The 14,683-nt window shown below is 36.8% G+C and overlaps 2 protein-coding genes across 3 annotated transcripts in view; one reads left to right on the top strand and one right to left on the bottom strand.

Annotated features, from left to right (window-relative positions):
- Positions 1-5,896, top strand: part of wwtr1 (WW domain containing transcription regulator 1) — a 51,945-nt gene extending 46,049 nt beyond the window's left edge. The window contains exons 4-6 of one of the 2 annotated variants that reach the window (XM_084416580.1): positions 1,710-1,834; positions 1,921-2,033; positions 3,135-5,896. In XM_084416580.1, the coding sequence (XP_084272706.1) occupies positions 1,710-1,834; positions 1,921-2,033; positions 3,135-3,319 (423 nt within the window). In that variant the 3' untranslated portion in view covers positions 3,320-5,896. The remainder of the gene's footprint in view (positions 1-1,709; positions 1,835-1,920; positions 2,034-3,134) is intronic. The other variant, XM_084416581.1, reaches the window with a different exon arrangement.
- A 4,241-nt stretch (positions 5,897-10,137) lies between these two features.
- On the bottom strand, positions 10,138-12,949 carry tm4sf4 (transmembrane 4 L six family member 4). The gene is made up of 5 exons (XM_084417880.1): positions 12,675-12,949; positions 12,276-12,365; positions 11,659-11,801; positions 11,395-11,578; positions 10,138-10,632 (listed from the first exon to the last, which is right to left on the bottom strand). Exons 1-5 carry the CDS (start codon positions 12,846-12,848, stop codon positions 10,627-10,629), a joined length of 597 nt encoding a protein of 198 aa, XP_084274006.1. The 5' UTR covers positions 12,849-12,949; the 3' UTR covers positions 10,138-10,626.
- Between the last annotated feature and the right edge of the window lie 1,734 nt (positions 12,950-14,683).

The following is a 14,683-nucleotide window of genomic DNA, read 5'->3' as shown; positions in this document are numbered from 1 at the left end:
AAACTTCAATTCAGCTGCTGCCTTAAATCAAGTATAATCAATTTCCCCATATAAGTCGTTTCAACTTAAATTATATTAAACTGACTTAAAAAAAATCGAGTTGAATGTGAAATTGCTTGCATTATTTTGATGGTACAGTCACATATGTTGCCATGACTTATTGATCATATAATTTTTTACAGTGTATAAGAAGCAAAGTCCCTTTAAGACCGGTCATGTGACTCGTCGGCCATCTTTGAAGCGCCTGCGAGTGCAGCTCCTGTCTTTTTGAATGAGGAAACGGTTCGCCAAGCTTACGAATAAATTTCATATTTGAAATCACCATGAAGTCTGACAACTCATACATTTTGTTTCTAAACGCTCAAATAATGACAGAAAACGAACATTTTCTGGCTATATCAAGCATGTGGAAACGCATCTGACTGCAGTGATGCGATGACTTTACCCAATCAGCGATTGGCTCTTATTTAGAAGGCGGGACTTATTCCGTCATATTGAGCGTTGCACTTTTCCCCATTCAAAACCACACGAGTGACGCTTCTAATCGTCTTTGATAAGAAGTGCTTCTTCCAAAAGGGTGAAATGGGGATTGAAATATATGACTAAACGCCAGGGTCAGCTCAGAGGGAGGCTGGGAAGCTCTGATGTGAACTCTGACGCCCCCTAGTGGTGCACGCGCTCGGCCCGCATCATAACTCAAGCTCAGGTTTATAGGAATGATTGAAACGAGCACGAGTAAAGCAGCAGACAGACCTCACACAGCATGTGTTTACATTCAACAGTCCTGGCTCTATTCGCTCAGTTTCTGATCACGGACATGCTTTCTGTGTGAGAACACAGGCAGTTTGCATGTCTGTGGACTCGTCGGGCATTGGTTTCTGGTCCTGGATGTGTTCCACGGCTCCGCTGGACTGGATTCTTGCAGCTGTTTTTGCAAAAGCACTCCACCCTGAATCTCTATATATAAACAGCCTGAGCTCTGGCCAGTGCACTTAGACGCTTCACTGTGAAGATTAGCGTTTTATGAAAAGCATTTACACTAATTCCCCCAGATCAAACTCATTGTTAAAACTGTAAGAAATGATTTAAACAATTTAAAGCTCAAATAATCCAGTCACCTTATGGGTTTACCTGTTATGTTGTCATGGCAATAAATTTGGATAATTCATGGTAAAGTCATGATAACATGTTGCTTACATCTTGTGTTTTATTAGCTATTGGCACAGCAGCTGTATGAAGCTTTTGCTTCGTTTTTTACAATAAAGAGTGTTTTTGTGAGTTTGTGTGTTTAAAAAAAATGTCTAGTAGGATGTATTGATACACTGTCTATTGAATTTAATATTCTCATATTCATATTTTCATATGAACAGGAAAATATTAAAGATTTAATCGCTCCACAATATACAGTAGCTTCTACCAGAACTCGATGAGGCAAATATACACACAAATGTCTTTAACAACTGCGATTTTATGTAGATTTAACTAGTTTTAATTTGAGTTGTTGGATGCATTATGTAATAAATGTATGTTCCTGAGACTCACACCAGCATTAATAACTGGAAATACAAGGTATATTCAGTTAATTATAATACAAGCAGTAAAGCACAGTTTTATGAGCACAGACTGTAAATGTTAGCTCTTCCTCTCAGTGTTTGAGTTCCTCATTGTAATGTTTGTCAGGGTTACAGTGTGTGTGTGTGTTTCTCCAGGAGGTGGCGCTCCGACAGCTGCCCATGGACTCTGATAACATGGCACCCGTGGCTCCAGCCATCAGCTCTCCGGTCATGACACAGGCCAGCATGCCCACCAACAGCTCGGACCCCTTCCTCAACAGGCAGGTGTCCTCCTCACCCTCTCCTGTGGAGATGAGCTTCTCCTGTGTGACGCTGTGTTAAAGTGTGTGTGTTTGTGTGTGTGCAGTGGGCCGTATCACTCCCGAGAGCAGAGCACGGACAGTGGACTCGGACTGGGATGCTACAGTATTCCCACCACCCCTGAGGACTTCCTGAACAACATGGAGGAGATGGACACAGGTGACGCAAACACAACGCTGTGTGATGTTATTAGTACACGCCATTGAGAAATTCTTACACAGTATCTGATTAGATGACACACCAATATATATATATACACTACCGTTCAAAAGTTTGGGGTCAGTACGGATTTTTTTTTTTTTTTTTTGGGCAAAAGAAATAAAATAAATCAATACTTTTATTCATCAAGGATGAATTAAATTGATCAAAAGTGTCAGTAAAGACATTTATAATGTTAGAAAAGATTATATTTCAAATAAATGCTGTTCTTTTGAACTTTCTATTCATCAAAGAATCCTCAATTTTTTCAATTTTTTAAAAAAAAAAATCCTGTTTTCAAAATTGATAATAATAATGAATGTATATATATATATATATGTGTGTGTGTGTGTGTGTGTGTGTGTGTGTGTGTGTGTGTATATACATTTTTGTTGCATTTTGCACTGCATTATGACATTATTTTCATGAAATTAAGCAAATCTTCACCTGATCTCATTTTCATTACTACTTCATTACTACAATTTGTATTACTCATTATTTGTATTTATCATCTCATACTTCAGAGTACTTGAATATACCTAAGTGTGAACTGAATGTAGTGTTGTCTTAATTTAATATATATTGATATATTTATTGGTAAATTGCAACTTGATTATTAAAAATGTAATTAATCTTCCCAATATATATACACTGCCATTCAAAAGTTTGGGATCAGTGCGATTTTTAATGTTTTTAAAAGAAGTCTCTTCTGCTCACCAAAGCTGCATTTATTTCATTAAAAATACAAAAAAAAAGAAGTATATTGTTAAATATTTTTCTAATGTAAAACAGCTGTTTTCTATGTGAATATCTAGTAAAATGTAATTTATTCCTGTGATCAAAGCTGAATATTCAGCATATTACTCCAGTCTTCAGTGTCACATGATCCTTCAGAAATCATTCTAATATGAGGATTTGATGCTCAAGTCATCAAATTGTTGTCATCAAATCAACATTCATTATTATTATCAATGTTGTACAGTTCAGTGGGTGAATAGTCTTCTGCATGTGTAAGGGTGTGAATGTGCATTGCTCACTGAGCTCCTGTCTTGCGGTGTGCAGGTGAGAACATGAACGTGCCGGTCAGTATGAGCGTTCCCCAGCAGAGCCGCTTCCCAGATTTCCTGGACTCCATGCCCGGCACCAACGTGGACCTGGGCACCCTGGAGGGGGCCGACCTCATGCCCATCCTCAACGACGTGGAGTCGGTCCTGAACAAGAGCGAGCCCTACCTCACCTGGCTCTAGGCCCACACGCCACACTAAAGACTGTTTTACACAAATATAGATATTATATTATATATTCAATCAGCCTCTTCCTCTAGTTTCACTTTTTTAGGTGTCAGAAATCACCACGAGTCTAAGAACAATACCAAAGTGTTTAGCCTGTGAACAAATGAGCAAGCATGTGTCAATCAAAGCATTAGAGGAAGACAAACGTGTTTGTGTTGTAACTGATGTTGGGTAGATATGATTATGACTGTGTTTGTGTTCGGAAGGATCACACTGAGAGCGGTGTCGCGTAAGTGAGTCGGGCTCTCGGATCATGTTTAACAGGCGCGGTGTGTTTGTACGTTTGACACACAGAGAGAGTCTGGGTGAATCTCACGAAAAGAAATACTTGCAGTCTTATTTCCACCATTGGGGAAAATAAATTAGGTATGTTTCATTGCAAATGTGAGTTTATAGCTCACAATTCAGACTTTTTTCTCTGAAATTCTGCATCAGGTCAGGTTACACGACTTTTATTCGTTGTGCCCGTTCATTTGGACGAATGAAAACAGATTTCAAAGTGCAAGGTTTTGAAAACGATACCATTATCATCGCCATTTAAACTACAGAAACGTGAATTTGTGAAAATGCTGACGTCATGCGCATGCGTATCACGTGTTCAGTGTATAGACAGTTTCTTTGCAAAGTGACGTCGCCACCTACTGGCCTGGCATGAATAATACAGCGTTTTTGGATCGTTTTGACAACGTTGTCGTCTGTACGCGAAAAACGCGAAAGAAAAATCGTACGTTTTTAGTACATCACTGTTGTGGAAACGTACCCCCAAAAAAAACCTGAATTGCGGAAATTAGAATTTCGAGATATAAACGTTTGCACTTCATTGCAACTGCAAGATATAAACTCGCAATTCTGAGATAAAAAAGTCAGAATCGTGATATAAACATTTTCTATTTTTATTCTGTAGCAGAAATAACTTCCAGAAGAGCATGTCTAGATCAATAATAAGAAATAAGAAGTAAACGCTTAAAGAAAATGAAGCCAATTTTCAGGGCCATCGGGAATTTTTGAATGATAATTAAGCATGTTTCCCCCAAACACTAATCAGAAGAATCATCACTGAGAATGAGACTTACAATCAAACTCGAGATTCAGATGTGGTACAGTACACTTGGGAACATGCAAATGCCACCTTAAGAAGCTCCTTCTCTCTTATTTAAACCATAAAACTAGTTTTATTGGAATAAATTAACGTATTTAGGTTGATTGAGTGATACTATTTTTTATGCTTCAAAAATCATAACGGTCCTTAGGTTTTCATGAGATTCACCCTGCTTTAATCATTCGCATTTTGCCAAATCAGCAGCAGTGTGCCTGTCAAAGCTTTACATCGTGAAATTATATCCAACGAGTAACTATTTCAGACGTGTTTTACTTTTTATTCCAGTTTTAGCTATTGTGTGAAGCTCACGAAGCTCATGTAGACAAGCGTTTCATATCATATATGTTTTATCGTACTGCTACAGTATTCCTATTTTCTACTCTGTGCTCTTGACATCTGGTGCATTTAATTAGTTTGCAGTTTAGTATTTATCAAGAGCTACTGTATGAACTTCTTTTTAAATAGTTTTTAGATTTTTTTTTTTTTTTCAGGAATTTTAAATTTCGAAGCACTACAAATACGCCAAGGATTCAGCAATACTAGTCTAGTCCCGCAATATTTTCAGGGAATATCGCGCATTAAGTATTTTCGGATCATTTTTGCCTTCATTCGAATGATCGTTGTGGCCGACACATTTTTTTTTTTTTTATTGATTTTATTACCCTGGCTGAAATCCAGTTCAATATATAAACATATAAATATGTTTTTTTTTTTTTTTTTCTACACAGGTCTAATTTTTGTATTGCATGTTTGATCTGTTTGATATTCATAGCATCGGGGGTGTGTAGACCCACCTCACCATGACTTCTTTATTGTGTATGGTTACTTTATAGACGGGTTATGAATTGAGAAGTGTGTTGGATTTGTGGATCGTGCAGATGTTTGGGCGGAGGGCTGGTTTCTAGTAACTGTAGGTCAAACTGAGCTCATGACGTCCTTCATAAGGACCGAACGGTTAAGTACCGGGTCCGAAAGAGCCGATACGAGCTGTTCTCGAACCCGAGTGACCTTGAGAATCATTCAGAGGTTGGTTTCTTCAGTTTTGGACAACTAAGGATGAGATCTGCTGGTCTTGAGTGGCCAGAGGGACCTTTTAAAGATTGAACTACTTTCTATGATATAAACTGCTTTTCCGAAACCTGAATCATGCGATCTCCCAGAGAGTTCTGGGAACCGAAGAGTTTTTTCGTTGTGTTATGGGTTGAAGTGTAATCTGTACCGGCTGATCCAGAGTTGTGTAGCGCTCCACACTTCAGCATGCATTGGGTTTTGTAAGAACGTTGGTCACATGCTGGAAAGCTCAGAAAACAAACGGTGTACCACAGAAATATGATAGCGGTGTACTGTACGTGAGAAATGTGGTTGTAACCTCTAAGAAATCTCTAAAATTGTCAGTAAAATCAAAAAGGAAAGAATAAAATTGTTTATTAGCATGGATGTATAGCTGTGTTTCTTTACGAATCAGTTCATTGACTTTGGACTTTGGATAAACTATTTATTTTCCATTTTCAGTGACATTTGTCTCTTGTGAAAAAGAAGTGCTCTTAAATGTATTGAATATGCTGTACTTAAAATCTTGAAAAGTGTTTTAAAAAACTGTACTTGCAGATAATGTAAAATTAACTCAATAAAAGGCCACTTAAGTGCACTTAAAGAGACACACCTTCGTGATTTAACACTTAAGTGCACTTAATAGTCAAATTAAGTTTACTTTAACGTGCGTTTTAAAGCATTTTTAATAATGTTGTGTTGTGCTTTAAAGAAGTACAATAATTTTGATGTGTTGTATATGTAAACTATTTGATTCGATTTTTAACTGTAGTCAAGTTACCTTTATTTATATATACAGTTATATTTACAATACAGATTGTTTCAAAGCAGCTTTACAGAGATAACAGGACAATAATGCAACAAAGAAAATAGCGTCACAGTCCAGCTTAAAGGGATACTCCACTTTTTTTGGGAAATAGGCTCATTTTACAACTCCCCCAGAGTTAAACAGTTGAGTTTTACCGTTTTCGAAACCATTCAGCCGATCTCCGGGTCTGGCGGTACCACTTTTAGCATAGCTTAGCATAGATCATTGAATCGGACAGGACCGTTAGCATCTCTCTCAAAAAAAATGACCAAAGAGTTTCGCTATTTTTCCTATTTTAAACTTGACTCTTCTGTAGTTACATCGTGTACTAAGACCGACGGAAAATGTAAAGTTGCGATTTTCTAGGCTGATATGGCTAGGAACTATACTCTCATTCCTGCTTTGCTGCCGTACCATGAGTGCAGCAGGCGTAATGATATGACGCAGCACCTGAAAATCGGTCTAATAGGTTAGACAAACTCAGTCTCGGTCACCTTGGAAGTTACGGAGCTGGGGACTATTTTCAGGCGCTGCGTCATCATTACGCCTGCTGCAAGTTTCTTGATTATTACGCAGATATCAGAGTTCAGGAGTTCAGAGCTCATCCTTTAAGTAAGTTCAGTGATGGTTAATTTCTGTTATAAAAAAGTTATTAATTTAGTTCATTTATATATACAGTGAGGAAAATAAGTATTTGAACACCCTGCTATTTTGCAAGTTCTCCCACTTAGAAATCACGGAGGGGTCTGAAATTGTCATCGTAGGTGCATGTCCACTGTGAGAGACATAATCAAAAAAAAAAATCAATTTTTTTAACTATTTATTTGTATGATACAGCTGCAAATAAGTATTTGAACACCTGAGAAAATCAATGTTAATATTTGGTACAGTAGCCTTTGTTTGCAATTACAGAGGTCAAACGTTTCCTGTAGTTTTTCACCAGGTTTGCACACACTACAGGAGGGATTTTGGCCCACTCCTCCACACAGATCTTCTCTAGATCAGTCAGGTTTCTGGGCTGTCGCTGAGAAACACGGAGTTTGAGCTACCTCCAAAGATTCTCTATTGGGTTTAGGTCTGGAGACTGGCTAGGCCACGCCAGAACCTTGATATGCTTCTTACAGAGCCACTCCTTGGTTATCCTGGCTGTGTGCTTCGGGTCATTGTCATGTTGGAAGACCCAGCCTCGACCCATCTTCAATGCTCTAACTGAGGGAAGGAGGTTGTTCCCCAAAATCTCGCAATACATGGCCCCGGTCATCCTCTCCTTAATACAGTGCAGTCGCCCTGTCCCATGTGCAGAAAAACACCCCCAAAGCATGATGCTACCACCCCCATGCTTCACAGTAGGGATGGTGTTCTTGGGATGGTACTCATCATTCTTCTTCCTCCAAACACGCTTAGTGGAATTATGAACAAAAAGTTAATCTCTCATCTGACCACATGACTTTCTCCCATGACTCCTCTGGATCATCCAAATGGTCATTGGCAAACTCAAGACGGGCCTTGACATGTGCTGGTTTAAGCAGGGGAACCTTCCGTGCCATGTATGATTTCAAACCATGACGTCTTAGTGTATTACCAACAGTAACCTTGGAAACGGTGGTCCCAGCTCTTTTCAGGTCATTGACCAGCTCCTCCCGTGTAGTTCTGGGCTGATTTCTCACCTTTCTTAGGATCATTGAGACCCCACGAGGTGAGATCTTGCATGGAGCCCCAGTCCGAGGGAGATTGACAGTCATGTTTAGCTTCTTCCATTTTCTAATGATTGCTCCAACAGTGGACCTTTTTTCACCAAGCTGCTTGGTAATTTTTTTTTAGATTATGTCTCTCACAGTGGACATGCACCTACGATGACAATTGCAGACCCCTCCATGATTTCCAAGTGGGAGAACTTGCAAAATAGCAGGGTGTTCAAATACTTATTTTCCTCACTGTATATAGCCACTCTGGAGAAATGTCATTAAAAGTTGTATCTATCTGTTAGTATTATTTGATGGCACTGAGATAACATGAACTAACAATGAATTTTTTTTTTTATTATAATGGATAATATGCATCCAGCCGTTTGTTATCTCAGTATAAACCCCTGACAGGGTGATGAGGACCCCGAAGCCTTGCATTAGCCTGAAGGGGTTTATTCTGAGATAACAACCGGCTGGATGTACATTATCCCGCTTATTACACGGCTACTTGCCACGCAAGTTAATAATTAGACAGAAAATATTGATCTGAGTCTAAATATTTTATTAGCTCTTTAAACTCAAAGCTTCTGTGGAGAGAGCAGTTGTTAACAATCGACAAGTTCAAACTATACGGACATCTAAGAGATAGCCATACCACTTATCACATGGCATTTCGACACATTAATAAATATGGGGATAAGAGATATATTGATCTCAGATTTACCGGTTTTTATCGGTGGATAACACAACGCTGGATGACGCAATTGACCAATCAGAATCAAGTATTCCACAGAGCCGTGTAATAACTAACATTAACAAAGTTAATTTGACAAAAAAATTGACAACATTTGAAAGCGGAGACTTTGTTTCATATCAAAAGTAACCTGCTGTCTCGTCTTTCGGCGTGTTGTCAGTGTCCTCTTTTCTCTGCGATGTATTTGTTACTACGTGTTGCGACGGCTCTATAGACCTTATTCACAGCGGCGCCATCTTTGATGTTTAACGGGAATGAACTTATGTTTTGCTGATAAAACACTGCAAAAATATCTTTCCAAGGAATTCCAGTTGACAAAAAAAATCCCAACAACATGAGCTGTGGAAAATTATAGGTCATCTAGGAGCTTTATACAGCTTTTTACAGCGGATGCATTGAAAACACGGTGTTGAAGAAGGTCTTTAAAGACTAATGTTGTAGTCCCTCAGATGTCCAGCAGGGGTCTCAGCATCACCTCAACATCTGGAGCAGTCAGAGCTTTCTGTCCAGAGTTCAAATCAGTGAAATACAAATTATTATGATGGTCTGAGTCATTATATAAACTTAAAAACATTATTATGTTCTTGTATTGGCCAATTACTATTTAAATGTACATAAACTACTGATCTGTTAATAATTAGCTAAACACTTTTTTAATAATGCCTTATTAAAGTTAGTTTTTTTTAACGTTTGTGTTAGTTTTACTGTGAAACTGCTACACTACTACTGTACACGTGCTTCACGGGGAAATACTATGTAGCCTAAAGCGGCTTGTAATTACACAATGTTGTTGTTGTTGTCGTACTAAACATATTAAACACATAAAGTGATATGGTCTGGCTATTTGGCGCGAAACAAATCATTTATCATGCAACTATAATACTTTTTGTTTGCCACAAAAGCCGGATAAAGTAATCTGTCAGTAATAAAGGATCCGCCAACATGCATCATGGGACATATAGTTAATCATTCCTGTGTGAAGAGCTGTTGCCTATAAACCCGCCATAAAATAACATTCCCCTCATAAACACACTGATAACGCATCATCGGAACAACAAACATTTACTTTCTTTCGATAACTTGGACGGGCCTATGAGAATAATACGTAAGAGCTCTTATCAGAAACGTGTCAGTACAATTTCGGCTTGCGCTTGTTATTGCATGTTTAGATATGAAAATTACGCAAATGATCTCCAACAGGCCAGCTGTTGTTTGTGAAGTAACCCGAAATCTCCAGAGTCTGTCACGGTGCTTCCCAGATCCTCTCGCTGTCTGTCCTTCTGCTTCCTGTTTTCTCAAGCGAGAAGTCAAAAAAAAGATTCATTTTTTTGCTGAGTGATATGGAAAAATGCAAAGGACAGCAAAGAGTTTTTTTTTAAAATTCAAGAGTTTATTAAGTGTCAAATATTATTTTACTAATATAGCAATGGATTTCCTGAGATAAAATGAAACTGTTTTTCAATTTTTAATCAAATAATTCACATATTTGCACGCTCCCTTTCATCATTAAAAAAGACTAAATACTTGTACGAAAATAACATTCTCTTACAGTTTGAATAAATATCTTTTTAATAGGAAATACACTATAGCTATTATATATACTGTATGAATATCCTATTTCATATAAATCTATATCATACATCATACCTAGCCTATATAGGCCTATTTATATAACAATATCAAATATCTGTTGCCTTCATAAGCCATCAGCCATCGGGCAGATGTTGTATACAGCAAACGGAAGAAAACACCATCCATCTGAACAGTGTAGATACAAATCATGAGGTGAAAAATGTTGACAATGTATGATTTATGATTCGTAGATTAGTACTGAAGAATCATTGATCCAAGTCCATTCCGAGTGGTTTATTCCTGCAGATAAACACAAATAAACATGTTATAGATATGAATCCGCATTCATCATGCACTCTAACTCTCCGTCAATGCAGATTTAAACTGTGGACTCACTGTAAAAAGTGTTCAGTTCACTCACTTAAAAAAATTGAGTAAACCCCTTGCCTTAAAATTAAGTAGGCTAAATAAACGTAATGCTTAATTGAAAAAAAATAAGTTATGTGAACTTAATAATTCCACATTACTTTTTTTTTTTTTCGATTAAGCAAGAAGTTTATTTACTTTAAAATTTTAAGGCAACGGGTTTCCTAAAAAAAAAAAAAGTAAATAAACTTAATGCTTAATTGAAAAAATTAAGTTATTTGAACTTGACAATTCCACATTACTTTTTTATTTTTATTTTTTTATTAAGCATGACGTTTATTTACTTAATTTGAAGGCAACGGGTTCACTCAATTTTCTTGAGTAAATAAACTTAATGCTTAATTGAAAAAATTAAGTTAAGTGAACTTAATAATTCCACATTAGTTAATTTTTTCGATTAAGCATGACGTTTATTTACTTAATCATTTTAAGGCAACGGGTTTACTAAATTTTTGAAGTAAATAAACGTAATGCTTAAGTGAAAAAATTAAGTTATGTGAACTTGACAATTCCACATTACTCAATTTTTCCGATTAAGCATGAAGTTTATTTCCTTAATAATTTGAAGGCACTGTGTTTCCTCAGTTGTTTGTGAGTGAAGTGAACTGATGGGTGTTAATGTGAGAGTGGCCGTACCGCGCAGCAGCCGCAGCAGTCCCCGCAGATGGTGCCGATCAGCCCGTTGATCACCTGGAAAGCGCACAGGCCGATCTGGACCAGGCCGGCAATCAGCAGGATGCAGAACAGGGTCAGGTGCCACGTGATGATGTCCCCGGGGCCCGTGCACACCTCCCACATCGAGTGGTTGGACAGGTAGTTTCTGAAGGACATAAAACAGTGTTACATTACAGCTACTGGGTTATTATCTGATTTGATCGTAATTGGAAAATAAACACGTACCCCTCGCTAAATTGGTAAGAGGTGTCAGTGCTGTTTTCTGCTGTGAAGCACTTGGGTCCGTGATTAATGGCCACACATGAGACGATCACGGAGTAAGTGGCGCCGACAGCTCCGGCCGCGGCAAACAGGATCGAGCTGAACATCTGGATCAAAGCAAACCGATATATGATCAATGAGTTATGACAACATATGTTTTTGCATTGCTTTAACTCATCAGAATAAGTTTTTCAACTTATTTGGTTTAAGTTAGGCTATACAAGATTCAACTCACTCAAGTCAGTTTAATGTAATTTAAGTTGAAATGACTTAATTATCCAAGTTGATTGTACTTAAAAATGTAAGGCAGCAACTTATTTTTATTTATTTTTTTACCTTAAATGTCTCCATAATGTTTGGAACTGTAATTTTATTCATGTTTCTTTTTTAAAACAATAGCCGGTGTGTTGCAAAAATAAAAATAAAAAATGCATATTCCGAATATTTAACCCGGAAAGGCCTTTCTCAGATGGCGGGAATAATGTGGCCATTGTGTGGATGAATGGCGTGAAAATGTCATTTGTCACATGACTTCTGATCCTCAAGAGAAGAGCGTTCGAGTTAAAGAGGAGATTTCTCACCGCAAACCGTTTTCCACAGCTCTCGTTCCCACAGCATCCACAGCAGTCGTTGTTCTTCAAGCCCAGGAAAACCAGCGCCGGGAAGATCATCTAAACAAAGACCATCCCAGTATATTCATTAAATGTGAGGGTTTGCCTCAAAAGTCTTTTCTACATTGAATCAAAGACCTTAAAATCAAACAAAAAAATAGTGTAACATTTAGCAAAATAAAACACTCCCTTTAAAGAACTCACGATATCACGAATAATCAACAGGCTTAGAGAAAATGAGCTTCATTCGTGAAACACAAACCGAGCAAATTTAATTTATAAATCCTCTATAAACCCTTTTGCACATAAATTGACACGTTAAATGCATGACATTTCATGCAGAGAGCTGAGATGTTAAACTTCTCTCACCAGCACACCGGATCCCAGAATTCCTCCCAGGTAAAAGACCTCGCCTGTGATGTCCTCGGACTTATCGGCCACTTCTCCACCGGGGAAGAACAGGAGGATGTTGCAGAGCACACAGATGATGGCCAGCGGGATGAGCGTGATCCCCAGGCATTTAGCACAGTTTCCAGAACACATGATTCAGAGTGAAGTTTAGTCCAGGACCGGGTGTGTGTGTGTGTGACGATGGAGTCCTTTGTTCGGTTGAGGCGTCCGTGGCTGTGCTGGTGCAGGTGAGTGTGTGTGAGGATTTATAGGCACCTGTCTGTAAATGTATAACTGTGGTGTGTCCTGCTCCTCTATCAGATCCCACACACACACTATCAGCACTGAGTCACAGCGGCCTCACCTTAGCAAGCACAATGCATCAGTCACACATATGAACACACATCTTGATATGACAAAAAAAATGACGTGAATAATGCTTTTTCCTCATTTTTTCAGACAAATTTTCAGGTTTGAAATGTTACTTTGTCTGCCTGGCTCAATAGCAATTACAGATTTTACACGGTAAAAAAAAAAAAACCGGTAACACTTTTATTTTACAGTGTCCTTACAGTAATAACAGTAAATTATGCAAAATGACATGCAACTAACCCTCAAACAAATCCTAATCCTACCCTAACCCTATAGTAAGTACATGTCGTTAATTAATATTACTCGGAACTTAAATGTATAACAATGACACCTTAAAATACTGTGTAACCAAAAAACAGTAAAATTTCACAAACATTTCATGTGAAAAAGAAATGCACATGTAGTGTACTTCAATCTTGTAGTTAATATACAGTAGTATTAACTTTCAGATAATATAATATTATTGAAATAAAAGTGTCACGTTCATGACGGTTTCTTAACACACTTAAGTAACAATTTTAAACGTGCACTTTGTACACCGCTAAAAATGCTTAGTATTTTTGTCTTGTTTCCAGTCCAAATATCTAAAAATTATTAAATCAAGAAGAATTTACTAGAGAAGTAAAATGACATAAGATATTATATTTTGTTTTCTGATTTGTAAAAAAAGAAAAGAAAAATCTAAATTAAGTGAGTTTTTGTTTAAAACAAGCTAAATTATCTGCCAATGGGGCAAGAAGAATCGTCTTGTTTTCCGTTAGAATTACGATAATTTTTCTTGTTTTCCGTTAGAATTACAATTATTTTTCTTGTTTCCATTTGAATTACGATTATTTTTCATTTTTCTTGTTTTCCATTTAAATTACGATTATTTTTATTGTTTTCCCTTTGAATTACAACAATTTTTCTTGTTTTCCATTTGAATTACGATAATTTTTCTTGTTTTCCATTTGAATTACAATTATTTTTCTTGTTTTCCATTTGAATTACGATTATTTTTCTTGTTTTCCATTTGAATTATGATCATTTTTCTTGTTTTCCATTGGATTTACGATCATTTTTCTTGTTTTCCATTTGAATTATGATTTTTTTTTATTGTTTTCCATTTGAATTACGAATATTTTTCTTGTTTTCCCTTTGAATTACGATAATTTTTCTTGTTTTCCATTTGAATTACGATAATTTTTCTTGTTTTCCATTTGAATTACGATAATTTTTCTTGTTTTCCATTTGAATTACAATTATTTTTCTTGTTTTCCATTTGAATTACGATTATTTTTCTTGTTTTCCATTTGAATTATGATCATTTTTCTTGTTTTCCATTGGATTTACAATCATTTTTCTTGTTTTCCATTTGAATTATGATTTTTTTTTGTTTGTTTTCCATTTGAATTACGAATATTTTTCTTGTTTTCCCTTTGAATTACGATAATTTTTCTTGTTTTCCATTTGAATTACGATAATTTTTATTGTTTTCCATTTGAATTACGATAATTTTTCTTGCTTTCCATTTGAATTACGATAATTTTTCTTGTTTTCCATTTGAATTACGATTATTTTTCTTGTTTCCATTTGAATTACGATTATTTTTACACTTATTTTGTTGACTAACATAC

This window comes from Rutilus rutilus (genome assembly GCF_951802725.1).
Source record: "Rutilus rutilus genome assembly, chromosome: 8".
NCBI classification, from domain to species: Eukaryota; Metazoa; Chordata; class Actinopteri; order Cypriniformes; family Leuciscidae; genus Rutilus; species Rutilus rutilus.
This window is presented reverse-complemented; position numbering and strand designations above follow the sequence as displayed.